This window comes from Triticum dicoccoides, chromosome 4B, assembly GCF_002162155.2.
Source record: "Triticum dicoccoides isolate Atlit2015 ecotype Zavitan chromosome 4B, WEW_v2.0, whole genome shotgun sequence".
Taxonomy (NCBI): domain Eukaryota; kingdom Viridiplantae; phylum Streptophyta; class Magnoliopsida; order Poales; family Poaceae; genus Triticum; species Triticum dicoccoides.
Window position 1 is genome coordinate 284,992,577 of NC_041387.1, and position 15,918 is coordinate 285,008,494.

A 15,918-nucleotide genomic window follows, 5' to 3' on the forward strand; every position below is an offset into this window, starting at 1 on the left:
TGCAAGTGGCAGGACTATGGTGTTTGGGAAAGTGGTCATCCAAGAGGCAGAAGTAAAAAACCAGTCCAATTTGACCAAAAGAGGATCATGCTGCATGTTGCTCCAACTGAATTTTCTGCCCTGCAGTGGCACCTCAATTAATCGCTGATTGCTGATTGCCTCATTGAACAAGAGCATGTCATTAACATCTCCACCGGGTCTGTTTCTGTCAGAAGGGGCTCTCATGAGATTAAAGTCCCCCATAAGAATCCAGTCCACATCTGCAGACATGTGAATATTGAGAAACCAATTAATGAAATCCACTTTGTCCCGAGGATCACAAGGGCCATAAATGTTAGTTAGGATCCAAGACTGATTGGATAACAAGCTGGTGAATTGAACTGAAAGTGAGAATCTATTTTGAGCAATAACTTCTCCTGTAAACTGAGATCCATTCCAAGCCACTAGCAACCCCCTAGAAGCTCCAACAGATGGGAGGAAAGCAAATTTGTTAATTCTGTTAGGACAAAAGTTTTTGATGTAAGCTGCATCAAAAGACTCTCTTTTAGTTTCTTGAAGACACAAGATGCTACAGTCACTCTCTTCAATTTTCTGCTTAATAGCCAACCATTTATCTTCAGAGTTCATCCCTCTAATATTCCAATTGAGGATATTCCAATTCCTGTTTGTGTTATTCATGACAACAATAAAAGTTTCTGCAGCAGTAATCAAGCACCAGCACTTGATCAATCAAGAGCACATACATGAAGTTGAGGAAGCATAGAGAACATAAAACCATGAAGCACAACACATCACAGAAGCAGCACAGCATCCATGAACCATACATCATATAGGTCTCAATAATAGAGTGCACCAGCAGATCCACAAGATCCAGAAAGAACCAATCTCCCATCATTACAAAAGTCATTGAGAAATCCCAGTAAGGACAGCATAATCCAAACCTACTACCCCAAAACACCCTATACCAACTGAAGTCAACTAACATTAAGAAGAGTTGGATGGGTTGTCCTCTTCTGAGGCCAAGGGCACCTTGGCCAATTCCTCATCTTGCCTTCTCCTGGGCTTCTAAGGCAGCTTATCCTCCAGATCCCCCTCAGCAACCTTGCAGAAAGAGGCAGTGAGGTTTTTGACAACTGATTTTGAAATGATTGGAGGGGCAGCATTGCAAGGCAGACAGCTAGAATTTGAGCAAGAATTTCTTTTATAACCAGCATTATCTTTTTTGATTCTATCACTTCTCCTTACCTCTGTTTCAACCAGGGGTGTCTTCCCACTCCTTCTTTTCCTTAAGTTTTCAGAGCCAAAAGGCTGCAGAAGTTCCTGTGACTCCACATCATGCAAATTGGAAGCTAGTCCAATATTCTCCTTGCCCTTGACTTTGCTAAGTTGGCCCTCAATGTCCATGGCCTGACAAATAGGTGCATGAGAAGCAGGACACTCATGAGGGATGTAAAATATGTAAGCATGATCCATGTTTTCCACAGCAGAAACCAGTTCCCACATTCCAGACTTTAACATTTTAACAGTCCATTCAAACTTATCAGGTGACAGAAGTAGGTGGACAATAAAATTAAACCAACTTACAAGCATGACATTTGCAAGCGACATGTCATTTGTGATAGCCACCTTGCCCAACCCGAGTACATGTCCTTTTGAACCTCCACCAAACATAATGCTCATAAATGGTTGAATAGCTTCCATGAAATCGTAGAGCAATTTGCTATCTCTGGTCATATGATTTGTACATCCACTATCAATCACCCATTTCACTCCACCGGAGAAGTCAACCTACACACAATTAAGACTTGGTTAGAGGCACCCATTTTACAATGAGACCTCTCAAGTTAGTCACAAGGGTCTTAGGGACCCAAATAGCATAAAACCGGAATGCATTTCGAGGACCAACAAATTTTGCAAAGACTTCTCCATCCTTAGTCTTACGAAGTACATAGGATGGAGGCATGAACTCTTTAGGCTTGTTGAGAGTGGGCATGCCCCTTGTGGCCTTCCCACTCACAACCTTTCCTTTCTCCTTGTGCCCTTCTCGTACAAATGTTTCCTTTAGAGGGGTTGTGCACTTTTGAGAGGGCGCCTTCTTCTTGCTTGTGCTTGGGTCAAACCCAAGTCCCACTTTGGCAAACACCTCATTGTGTTGACTCAATATCTCATCAAGATTCTTTTGCCCTTGAGCACATGTCATGAGACCTTTCTCGACTTGAGCCTCGAGAAATCGATTTTCCTCAAGAATAGATGCTAGATCACTACTAGAGTTAGTAGTACAAGCATCAACATTTATAATAGGAGAAGAGTAAGCCTTGGCTAGAGTTTCAAGATAAGTAAGTTTGAGCGTTTCAAAACTCTTTGTAAGAACAGTCAGCTCTCCTTCCTTAGTCTTGAGAGACACGGATAGGAGCTCACAATCCTTAGAGAGAGAAGCATTAGACTTAATAAGCTTACATTTATCATTCATCAACTCTTCGCAAGAGTCAATAGCCTTTTTCAAGGAGGCAAGATCATTAGTATGAACATCAATATTTGCACCAATTTTTAAGCATAGTTCACCATTTCGTGTTTCCTCATATTGAACTTTCCGCTCAAGGATTTTACATTTTTCCTTTTCCTCGGTGACGAGGGTTTCGAGTTCCTTAATGGTGATGGTGTGCTTACTCACCATCTCCATAAGCATGCGAAACATAGTGAGCTTCTTTCCTTTGAGGGAACACATGAACTTATTAAGTTTAGCAAGCATAGGATCATCTAGATCATCATCCTCATAGCTATCCTCCGCATCAAGATACTCATCACTAGGAGTAGAAGGAGTGAAAAGAGGAGGATTTGATCGTGGAGTTACCTTGACCTTGTCAGGAGAGATTTGTTCCTCTCCATCTTCTATCATGGCCTTTGCCATTAGACACTTGTGAGCGTTGCCCTTGTAATCTTTCATGTAGTTGTCAGTGACCACGTCACCACTCTTGTTTACTAACATCAAAGTGTTTTGAGAGTCTTGAGCAACTCCGGCAAAACCACTAACATCATCCGGATCGGATTCTTCTTGAGCAACCATTGCTTTCCCATCTCTCTTATTGAGCTTGGAGTTCAAAGGATTTGGCAATTTCTTCTTAGGAAAGGTCTTGGGAAACCTTGGTTTATCTTCTCTCTTCTCATAAGGGCACTCATTGGAGAAGTGGTTGGTTTCCTCACATTTGTAGCATTTTCTTACTTTCTTCTTTTGAAATCTTCCCTTGAATTTTCCCGTGCTAAACTTCTTGACAAAGAGATCCATGTCTTCATATGAAGGGCCCTCGTCGAATTCAATCTCATCACCATCTTCTTCATCATCATCTTCTTCTTCTTCTTCACTTTGCTCATCTTCACATACATGCTTGGCCTTCAATGCAAGATTGACCTTTGATGATGGGGAACCATGCATGGCAAGATGTTTTGTGGCATTAGCCTTTGACTCTTCAAATAGTTGAAAGGTGGATATGATGTCATCTGTAGTCATTTCCTTGAAGGTCTGGTGTTGTCTTATGTCCCACACCATTTGATGGTGATATGGAGCAAGAGCATGAAGCAACTTATCCACAAGGAATCTCTTAGTCATGTTGAATCCATCTTGTGTCTTGTCACACTCACATGACTCAATATCGGCAGTGAGAGTCATGAGGCGCTCATGGAGTTGATTGGGGGTTTCACCTTTCTCCATACAAAAGTTTTGCAATTTCCCCTTGGCAATTTCATATTGAGCACTCCGGAGGGTAGAAGTGCCAGTCTTGGATCGTATAACACTTTCCCATAGCTCCTTGGCACTTGTGATGTGTATGAACGGTCTCCTTTGCTTTTCATCCATACCTCTCCTTATACACATGATTGCAGTGTCATTGAGATTCTTGTCATAAATTTCTCTTGGTGTAGGGTTCTTTGGATCAACCACATGATAGCCATACTCCAAGATCTCCAGCATCTCATCGTTTCCATGTCGAAGATGATCCTGCATAGCAACTCTCCACAAAGCAAAATCAGAAGTGGCACTAAGTAAAGGAGGTTTGCCTTGAGGATTATATCTTGGTTTCTCAACCTGAGGTCTTGCATAAAGCCAAGGAACACTTGTGTGTTCATTGCTAGGAGGTTGTTGACCAAGTGACGAAGTAGGCACGGTTGGCCTCGAAATGGCACCACCCGAGAGTGGTGCAAGCATCATGGACAACGTGGCTAATCTCAGTTGGACCAAGGCCTCAAGAGAAGCCTCATGCTCCTCTTTTTGCTTAGCAAGGGCCCGTTCCAGATCCTCAGATGTAAAAGACTTGACTTCAGAAGAAGCCTCGCCTTTATCCATAGGATCTGCAACCAGCGGAGTCCCATTCGGGTTCATCTCGCTCTAGGGCGGCTAAGCCACAAGAATAGAGCATGAGGCTCTGATACCAATTGAAAGGATCGAGATGGACCTAGAGGGGGGGGGTGAATAGGTACAATTACAAATTTTAATTGTTACTTAGCAATTTTAGGCACTAATGCGGAATATGAAAGTGATCCTAACAATTGTAAGTGTAGTATTAAGTGTTAAGCAAGATAAACAAGAAACACAAGTATGTAGGTAAACAAGCACAATATGATATAAGTAAGTGCTAAGAGACAAGTAACCACAAGTAGAGAGTTATGGTTAGGAATAACCGCAACTCCGGGAGACGAGGATGTACCGATGTTCACTTCCTTGGAGGGAAGCTACGTCACCATTAGAGAGGTGGATGTTACCACGAAGGCACACCAACGCGATGAAGTCTCACCCTATTCTCCCTTTGAGACAACACCACGAAGGCATTTCTCCACCACTAGTGGTAGACCTTGGGGTGGTCTCCAAACCCTCACAAACTTTTCCGGGGGTAATCACAAAGGTCGATTCCTCTCCGAAAGACTCCTACCGTCTAGGAGTCTCCAACCTCCAAGAGTAACAAGATCGATGGTGAAAAGCTCAAGACTTGCTCTAATCACGAATTCCTTGGGAGCAAAGAAGGGGGAGAAGTGGATCTATCACTTGATCGGACAACTTCTCTCCAAAGCTCTCAAATCCCTTGGGGATCTAAGATTTGGTGTGTAGGAATGAGAGAGAGAGTGAGAAGTGTTCTAGGGTTTGTTCAAAGTGAATGGTCAACCTCTCTCGTGGGGAAGAAAGGCTATATATATAGTGTGAGCTCAAATATGGCCGTTGTAGTGCAAGTGAACGGGCAGGCCGGACATCCGGGCTAGGGGCCGGACATCCGGCCTGGCAAGCCACTTGGAGAACAGGGCAGAACAGAGTAGGAACCAGAGGAGCCGGACATCCGGGGGTCAAGCCCAGACATCCGGCGTAAAAGGAAAGCCCGGACATCCGGAAGATAGCCGGACATCCGAAGAGCCCACAAACATTTACAGAACCATATCAGTTTTTTGGGCAGTAAGGGGCCGGACATCCGGAATAGGGCCCGGACATCCGGCGAGATAGGAAGGCCTGAAAATCCGGTGAACACCCGGACATCCGGCGAAAAACTGACAACCTACTGGAAAGGGAAAAAGCAAGGGCCAGATATCCGGGCATGAGCCGGACATCCGGGGGGGGGCGGCACGGACATCCGACATGAGGCCCGGACATCCGGCACTCCCAGAGACAGAATGGTTCAAAGTCAAGAATGGATAAAAAGAACTATGGGAAGGAGTATTTTGACTAGAGCAAGTCTGTTACGAACCCAATCGATCCCCTCTTAATAGTGCGGGATCCTATACTCAAGGAAACAAAATGAAACATCATTTTAACACTTCATCCTTGAGAGAACCCACTTCATATGCTCTTGATCCACACACAATTTAACGAACCAGGGACCAACACCTGAGATTCACTTGATAGCCATTGTTAGTCCCCTACATGTAGATTGTCATTAACATCAAAACATAATGTAAGGGCATGATTGCACTTCCACACGCATCCAGCTAGTTTTTGGATATGCTTGAGGTCTGTTGGGATAGCTAACTGCGAGAGAGCTCGGATTTTTGTCGGATTCGCTTCAATTCCTCTATTGGAAACAATGAAGCCGAGCAGCTTCCTAGAGGGCACGCCGAAAACACATTTTCCGGGTTTAGCTTGATATCGTATGTTCGGAGGTTATCAAACGTAAGCCTCAAGTCGTCTATTAGGGTTTAGACGTGTCTTGACCACGTCGTCCACATATGCCTCCACTGTCTTGCTGATTTGCTTTTCCAGGCATGTTTGAATCATGCGTTGATAGGTTGCTCCGGCATTTTTAAGCCCGAAAGGCATAGTGTTGTAGGGTGGAACCCTAAGTGAAGATCTTTCACGAATTGGAGGGGGAATCCCCAAGAACAAGATGAACACAAGAGGGACAACAAGAGGAACACTCAAGAACAAGTCCAAATCACACATCCACTAGACTAACAAACACACAAGATCCACAAGGTACATGAACAATCAAAGGGAAACAAGATACATGGTAGAGTTCATCCCAAATACTAAGAAGGAGATGAGGGCTTGATGATCCTATGATGGGGATCCTTCCCCAAGGAGGAGGTCTTGATGTTTGGTCACTCGAAGAGGAGGTCTTGATCTCCTAGTGGAGTGGACCCATGGAGCAAAGCTCACAAATGTCTATCAAATACTTTGCTATCCTTCCAAAAGAGCTAGGGGAGGTGTTTATATAGTCTAGGGACGAAGTTGGGTGAGAGAGGGGTACAATGGTCAAAGACCACAAAATGCACGCAGGCACACATGGATGGGTCCGGGCACCCGGGGGTGTGAGGCCCGGGCACCCGGGGTGGTCAGGTGCGCGCCGGGCTGCTGCTGTAGGGGGGGGGGCACCCGGGTTGGTGGCCCGGGCACCCGGGCGGAGTAGGCCTGCTCCAACAGCTGGACCGGGCACCCGAGGGCGGGACTGGGCCGTGCTGGGAGGAGGCCGGGCACCCGGGGGTGGCGACCCGGGCACCCGGGGTGGGCCACGCCAGCACCCCGGTGGCGGCTGGGCCAAGGGCCGGGCACCCGGGGCTCCAAGGCCAGGCACCCGGGGCCGGCAGAGGCAGCGCCCAGGGGAGGGCCAGGCACCCGGGGTGGCCAGGGACTTGGCCCTCCGGCGGTTGGGGTCCGGGCACTTGTGCCTTCTCCGTCTTCTCTCTTGTCGCTCCTCTCCTCCTTCTCCTCGACCGTGGGTGCTTGGGTCTTCGCGCTAGCCTCTCCATGATCAACACCTTGACACCTAATCATGCATAGTACTTCCATTTGAGGTAGGACCCAATTCTCGTGTGAATTAGAATGGAGTTTGAAGAGGAAGGAGTCAACCTCGGTTTCGATGGTGCGTGCGTGTTCTCTTGTCCACGGTCCTCTCCGTCCTTGCGGTGATGGTTTGACGTGCATGGTGATGGTCGATAGATGCTCCGCATCACATAGTGTTGAAGCAGAAAGGACCATATGGCGTTATGAAAGCCATTGCAGCTTGGTCGGACTCTGCCTTCTTTATTTGATGGTATCTAGAGTATGAGTCGAGAAAACATAGTGAGTCGTGTCCTGAGGTGGCGTCGTTGATTTGGTCGATGCGAGGGAGGGGGAAGGGATCCTTGGGGCAAGCCTTGTTGAGGTCTTTGAAGTCGACGCATAGGCGCCAGGATTTGTCCTTCTTTGGTACCATTACCAGATTTTCCAGCCAATCCGGATGCTTGATATCTTTGATGAATCCGTCCTCAGGTAACTTGGCTAGCTCTTCCCCCATGGCTTGCCGTTTGGGCTCTGAGAAGCGCCTAAGAGTCTGTCTGACAGGCTTGTATCCTTTCAGTATATTGAGGTTGTGTTCGGCCAGTCTGCGTGGGATGCCCGGCATGTCCGAAGGGTGCCAGGCAAAAATATCCCAATTCTCGCGTAGGAAGTCTCGTAGTGCGGTGTCCATTATGGGGCTCAACTGTGTCCCGATGGAAGCTGTCTTCGTGGGATCCGTTGGATGCACCTGGAATTTGACTATCTCGTCTGCGGGTTTAAATGAGGTGGACTTGGGTCGCTTGTCGAGTATCACGTCGTCCCTGTCCACGGTGACGTGCAGCGTTGTTAGTTCTTCGCTGCTAGAGCTTTGGATAATGCTTCCAGGGCTAGTGCTGCGGTTTTGTTTTCGGCGCGAAGTGCGACATTCGGATCACTGTCTAGAGTGATGATTCCATTGGGTCCGCGCATTTTAAGCTTCATGTACCCGTAATGGGGTATAGCTTGAAAGCTTGTGAACATGTCCCGCCCTAAAAGGGCGTGGTATCCGCTGCTGAAAGGAGCCACTTGGAATGTGATTTCTTCGGACCTATAATTCTCCGGAGTGCCGAATACCACATCGAGTGTGATTTTCCCCGCACATCGTGCTTCCCGACTAGGGATGATTCCCCTGAAGGTTGTGCCGTTTTGCTCAATGCGGCTTTTGTCAATTTCCATCTTGTTGAGTGTTTCTTCGTAGATCAAGTTTAATCCGCTTCTGCCGTCCATGAGTACTTTAGTGAGCCAAAAGCCGTCCATGATTGGGCTAAGGACCAAAGCGGCTGGTACCCGGACTGTCTGGAATTGAGGCTCATCACTGGCACTGAAAGTTATAGCAGTGTTGTTCCACGGATTTATTTTTGCCACGTGGCAGATTTCAGCGAAATTTCGATGAGCTCACTTGCGCCTATTGTTTGAGGCGAAAGTCTCGAAGACTGTTAGTATCGTATTGTTTTCTTTGGCGGGATGTTGTTCTGCTTTATGGCTTACAAGAAGATCCTCGCCAACTTTTGCTACCTGACGGAGTATCCAACATGCTCTAAGGCTATGTGTTGGTGTAGTGTCCGGCATGCTGTGGAGTTTACATGGCCCATTGAGCCATTCTTCCAATACGGTTCCACACCCTGGGGTGGGCTTTGGTTTCTTGGGGATTGGATCAGCTGACTTACAAGAGTTCGCCCATTTAGTTCGGACAAAGGTTTTGGTGAGAGCCGGACTATCCCAAAATTCTGTTTGGGTTTTCCAGGCGCTTTCCATCGCACAGTACTTCTGTACTATGGCTGCTAAGTCAGCAAAGTGCACTATGTCACATTGACTTATAGCATTAAGGATCCCTTTGTCCATGCAACTTTTGCAGAAAAGTGAGATTGCATCTTCCTCACGACAGTCCGTGACCTTGTTTAGCACAAGGAGGAATCTGGCCCAGTAGCGATGTACTGTCTCTTGGGGCTCTTGTCTGATATGGGAGATACGGTTTAAGTCCGGGTGGGTGGGTGTAGCTGAATCTGGATTCTGATCCGATCTAACGCCCAGGGGCAGAGGAGCTTCCGGGCTTGATAGCTCGAGATCCGGAGTGTTGCCCGATTTTTCCGGCCCGATACCCGATTCTAAATCCGGGGTCTGGGTCATGTTTTCCCGCGAGCGGGTATCCGGCTCAGAGAGCTCGGTAATCCGGACATAATTCGTCCTCAAAATAGAGGGATAATCCGTATGCGGCTCCTCCACTACCGCTATCTCATGGGTGACCGGTGGGGATTTAATATCCCTCTGGTTGGGTTTAAGCCTGACCCGATCATAGTCTGTAGCGACTCCCAGAGCAGCGATGCGATCCAAGAGCTCATTGAGGGAGGAGAGCTCTATTGGATTCATCTGTTCGGCGAGTTCCGAATTGATGTGGAGGCTGTTTTTGATGACTTGAGAGGTCATCGTAGGCGCGGAAGCCGATCGGGCGGCCATGACGAAGCCGCCTAATCGGAGAATCTGGCCTATCGCCAATGCTCCCCCAAAGGCGATGTTGTCCTTGACAACGAGACGGGCCATCGAGCCTTGCACCAACGTCACGGAGGAACTCTCAATGAAAGCACCAATGTCAGTGTCAAAACTGGCGGATCTCGGGTAGGGGGTCCCGATCTGTGCGTCTAAGGCTAATGGTAACAGGAGGCAAGGGACACGATGTTTTACCCAGGTTCGGGCCCTCTCGATGGAGGTAAAACCCTACTTCGTGCTTGATTGATATTGATGATATGAGTAGTACAGGAGTTGATCTACCACGAGATCGTAGAGGCTAAACCCTAGAAGCTAGCCTATGATGATTATGATTCTGTCCCTAAGGACTAAACCCTCCGGTTTATATAGACACCGGAGAGGGCTAGGGTTTACATGGAGTCGGTTACAAAGAAGGAAATATAATATCTGGATCGCCAAGCTTGTCCTCCACGCAAAGGAGAGTCCCATCCGGACACGGGACGAAGTCTTGAGTCTTGTATCTTCACGGTCCAACAGTCCGGCCAAGGTATATAGTCCAGCTGTCCGGATACCCCCTAATCCAGGACTCCCTCAGCGACGCCGGCAGCGAGAGAGGGAAGTGGCGGAGGCGGCGCAAGGAGGTGCGGACATGGACGAGCAGCTGCCCCCCTCCCCTGGTCGCGCCCGGAACCCCGCACCCTTTCCATCCGTCCGCCAATGCGCATTACGCCGTCGGACCACGTTGAGACAAAGGAGGATCCAACAGTTAGTTGGGTCATTCCGGAGAGCTTTCCGCCCACGCAGATGCCGGCGGTGGACTTATGTCCCTCGCACAACTCATTCTGGCGCGGGTGAGCACGGGCATAGGCGGCGCCCGGGCTGCCCACGACCTGTTCAACGGAGTGAAAGAACAAGAGTCGATATGTTTTTTATTGCTCATGTCTGATCAAAGTTGCATATGGCATGTTCAATGTTTTGCATAGACCGCTAGTTCATTTCGGACATAATGAATGCTTGCAAACCATGATCATCTAGGAGGCGTTCATGTCAAACATGATCAATGACAATGAAGGTCCAACCCTAATGTTGGGGAAAGTTGCATGGAAAACAAAAATTTACTACGCACACACAAAATATATCCATGGAGATCCATAGCTACGAGAGGGGTAAAGCATCTACATACCCTTATAGATTGCTAAGCGGAAGTGTTTATCAACGCAGTTGATGTAGTCGTACACCTTCACGATCCGTACCGATCAAGCACCGAACGCACGGCACCTCCGCGTTCAGCACACATTCTGCTCGATGATGTCCTCACCTTCTCGATCCAGCAAGAGAGGTGAAGTAGTAAATGAGTTCCGGCAGCACGACGGCATGGTGACGGTGGTGGTGAAACTATTCCACAGGGCTTCGCTGAGCACAACGAATTTGGACGGATGAGGAACTAGAAGGAGAGGGGGCGCCACACACGGCTTGGAAGCGTGGTATGTGTTGCCCCCTCCCCTCCTCTCATATATATAGGTGGAGGGTAGAGGAGGAAGCCCTAGGCGCCCCCCCTTCCTTCCTTTAGGTGTGAAGGAGAAGGCAGGAGGGGCCCGGCGGCTGCCCTGCCTCAGGCGTACCCCCCTTCCATATTTGGTGCATGGGGGGAGGAAAGGGGGGTCGGTTGCCCTAGGGCACCCCCTCCTTCCTTCTGTGTGTGAGCAGGGGAGGGGGAGCTTCCCAGCCCTTTGTGGGCTGGTGCTCCTCCCTCCTTTGGCACATGTGGCCCACCAGGTATAACCTACCGATGGCCTCCCGGAACCCCTTCCAGCAATCTGACAGTTGGCCCCTCCTTCCTTCCATGCGTGAGCAGGGGAGGGGGAGCTTCCCAGCCCTTTGTGGGCTGGTGTGCCTCCCTCCTGTGGCCCATGAGGTCTACCAAGTAGGTATAACCTACCGGTGGCCTCCCGGAACCCCTTCCGGGACCCCGACGATAATCCGGTGCATACCGAAACATTTTCGAAACTCCAACACCTTCATCCTATATATCAATCTTTACCTCCGGAGCATTCTAGAGCTCTTCGTTATGTCCGTGATCACATCCGGGACTCCAAATGACATTCGGTCACCAACATACATAACTCATATAGTAATATATCGTCAACGAACGTTTAGTGTGCAGACTCCATGGGTTTGAGAATGATGTAGATATAACCGAGACGATTCTCCGGTCAATAACCAATAGAGGGACCTAGATGCCCATATTTGTTCCTACATATTCTATGAAGGTCTTTATCGGTCGAACCTTTATGACAACATACGTAGTTCTCTTTGTCTGTTGGTATGTTACTTGCTCGAGATTCGATCGTCGGTATCTCCATACCTAGTTCAATCTCTTTACTGGCAAGTCTCTCTTTACTCGTTTCATAATACATCATCTTGCAACTAACTCCTTAGTCACTTTGCTTGCAAGCTTCTTGTGATGGTGTATTACCGAGAGGACCCAGAGATACCTCTCCGTCATATGGAGTGACAAATCCCAATCTCGATTCACGCCAACTCAACAGACACCTTCGGAGATACCTGTAGAGCACTTTTATGATCACCCAGTTACGAAGTGATGTTTGATAGCACACAAGGTATTCCTACGGTATCCAGGAGTTGCATGATCTCATGGTCAAAGGAATATGCATTTGACATTAAGAAAGCAATAGCAATAAATTGAACGATCATATGCTAAGCTAACAGATGGGTCTTGTCCATCACTTCATTCTCCTAATGATGTGATCCCGTTATCAAATGACAACTCATATCTATGGTTAGGAAACCTTAACCATCTTTGATCAACGAGCTAGTCTAGTAGAGGCGCACTTGGGACATAGTATTTGTTTATGTATTCACACATGTATTTAAGTTTCCAGTCAATACAAATGCAGCATGAATAATAAACCTTTATCATGAACAAGGAAATATGATAATAACTAATTTATTATTGCATCTAGGGCATATTTCCAACAGTCTCCCACTTGCACTAGAGTTAGTAATCTAGTTCACATCGTCATGTGATCAACACCCAATGAGTTATAAGGTGTGATCATGTTTTGCCTATGAGAGAGGTTTTAGTCAACGGGTCTGCAACATTCAGATCCGTGTGTACTTCGCAAATATCTATGTTTACAATGCTCTGCATGGAGCTACTCTAGCTAATTGCTCCCACGTTCAATACGTATCCAGATTGAGACTCAAAGCCATCCGGATCGGTGTAAAAACTTGCATCGACGTAACCCTTTAGGACGAACTCTTTATCACCTCCATAACCGAGAAACATTTCCTTAGTTCTCTCTAGGCACCTAAGGATAATTTTAAGCGATGTCCAGTGATCTACTCCTGGATCACTTTGGTACCTCCATGCTAGACTTATGGCAAGGCACACATCAGGTCTAGTACACGTCATGGTATACATAGTAGAGCCTATGGTTGTGGCATAGGGAATGACTTTCATCCTTTCTCTTTCTTCTGTCGTGGTCGGGTTTTGAGTCTTACTCAACTTCAGACCTTGCAATACAGGCAAGAATCCTTTCCTTGACTGATCCATGTTGAACTTCTTCAAAACTTTGTCAAGGTATGTGCTTTGGGAAAGTCCTATTAGGCGTCTTGATCTATCTCTATAGATTTTGATGCCCAATATGTAAGCAGCTTCACGAAGGTCTTTCATTGAAAAACTCTTATTCAAATATCCTTTTATGCTATCTAGAAATTATATATCATTTTCAATCAGCAATATGTCATCCATATATAATATTAGAAATGTTACAGAGCTCCCACTCACTTTCTTGTAAATACAGGCTTCACCGTAAGTCTATAAAAAATGCTTTGATCACCTCATCAAAGCATATATTCCAACTATGAGATGCTTGCACCATTCCATAGATGGATCGCTGGAGCTTGCACACTTTGTTATCACCTTTAGGATCGACAAAACCTTTTGGTTGCATCATATACAACTCTTCTTTAAGAAAACCTTTAAGGAATGTAGTTTTGACGTTCATTTGCCATATTTCGTAATCATAAAATGCGGCAATTGCTAACATGATTCTGACAGACTTAAGCATCACTACGAGTGAGAAAGTCTCATCATAGTTAAACCCTTGAACTTGTCGAAAACCTTTTGCAACAAGTCGAGCTTTGTAGACAGTAATATTACCATCAGTGTCCGTCTTCCTCTTGAAGATCCATTTATTCTCAATGGCTTGCCGATCATCCGGCAAGCCCACCAAAGTTCACACTTTGTTCTTTGATACGTCTCCGACGTATCTATAATTTTTTATAGTTCCATGCTATTATATTATCTACTTTGGATGTTTTATATGCATTAATATGCTATTTTATATTATTTTTGGGACTAACCTATTAACCTAGAGCCTAGTGCCAGTTTCTGTTTTTTCCTTGTTTTTGAGTTTTACAGAAAAGGAATATCAAACGGAGTCCAAATGGAATAAAACTTTCTCGATGATTTTTCTTGGATCAGAAGACACCCACATAACTTGGAGAGAGGGCCAGAAGAGTCCTGAGGTGCCCACAAGCCCTTAGGGCGCACCCCCTGGCTTGTGGACACCTTGGGAGTCCCCCAACCCTAATTCTTGCACTATAAACTCCAAAATATTCCCCCAACATCAGAAGCATCCACCAAAATACTTTTTCACCGCTGCAAGCCTCTGTTCCCATGAGATCCCATCTTGGGACCTTTTCCGGCATCCTGCCGGAGGGGGATTCGATCACGGAGGGCATCTACATCAACCTTGCTGCCTTCCGATGAAGCATGAGTAGTTTACCACAGACCTATGGGTCCATAGCTAGAAGCTAGATGGCTTCTTCTATCTCTTTGATCTTCAATACAATGTTCTCCTTGATGTTCTTGGAGTTCTATCTGATGTAAGATTCTTTTGCGGTGTGATTGTCGAGATCCGGTGAATTGTGGATTATCTATGAATACTTAAAATAGCATTTGCTCAGACACGTCTGGACAAGCAAATTGATCCAACAATTCCAGTCCTACATACAATCTATATACCTATAGTAAAAGGAGTGAGTTGCGGAGATCCAACAAATCTCAACCGTTCAATAGCATATTCAAAGGTCTACGTCACTCGGCGTTAAACAAGTATAGTATTAAACACATTTAGCAGCCTCTACTAATTAATATAATGCCTAATATCAATGTTAGCATTAACCACATAATTATATCCTACCTAATATTAACATACAATTTATATCTTGCCTAATATTAATGTGCAATACAACATACACAATTTAGTTAGAAGAGATGCTACAAACAGGAGGGGAAGAAGTTTCAAAAAAAAAGAGGTGGGCAGGTTAACCGTGGAGGTATACGGGTTGTATCGGTAGAGCATGCGTGCTGCTTGGTCGACTGCAAGCTTCGCCATGGCGTCCGCATATTGAATGAACATGTAGTCCTCTCCATCCTCTCCGCTTATACACACGAACTTGCCGATGCCGACTTTCTTGTGAACGACGTACTCGCCGAGCTCCAGCTCACGAGGGTCCACACGGTGCCCCAAAGAGCTCTTGGCCGCCATCCCCTTCCTCCTTCCGGCGCCCTCCTCCTTGTCCTCCCCATTTATTACAACGTCTCTCTCGTATTCCGGTTCGGCCGTGTGCCGACGGAGCTGGCGGAGGCCGAGGTGTTGCTGCTTGTGTATCATGTGGAGGTAGGCATCCGCGTGGGCGGGGTCCATGGGAGATGTGGCAGCCGAAGAGACACAGCGGTGGTGGACGAGCGCGTAGAGACGGTTATTGAGCTGCGAGATGTCATCGGGGGGCACGGCGGCCATCACCGTGGCAATGGTCGCAGCCGGGGAAGCGAGGCGGAGGCAGCGAACAGGGAGGCATAGGCGGAGCTGGGGGGATAGGGTCGGTGGTCGGGGGAGAAGGGAGTGACGGTGGGGATTTGGTGGTGGAGCACGAGGGATGAGGGTGGCCATGGATGTGGCGTGGAGGCGGGGGTTAGGAACAACACGGGAGCAGCATAGTTTTAAGCGTTTAGAGCATCTGGGCCCCAAACCCGTCTGAAAAATCCGACCCAGTCGAGCTCTTTAAACAGACCTCGAATGCCTAGACTGACCGGTACGTCTCGTATCCAATCCAAATATGGAACAGATATGGGGCATCCGGGTGCTTCAGCCATG

General features: G+C 47.1%; 1 protein-coding gene across 1 annotated transcript; it reads right to left on the minus strand.

Moving 5' to 3' along the window:
- Positions 1–1,065: 1,065 nt before the first annotated feature.
- LOC119292652 lies at positions 1,066–15,714 on the minus strand. The gene is made up of 2 exons (XM_037571415.1): positions 15,091–15,714; positions 1,066–1,509 (listed from the first exon to the last, which is right to left on the minus strand). Exons 1-2 carry the CDS (start codon positions 15,712–15,714, stop codon positions 1,066–1,068), a joined length of 1,068 nt encoding a protein of 355 aa, XP_037427312.1.
- Between the last annotated feature and the right edge of the window lie 204 nt (positions 15,715–15,918).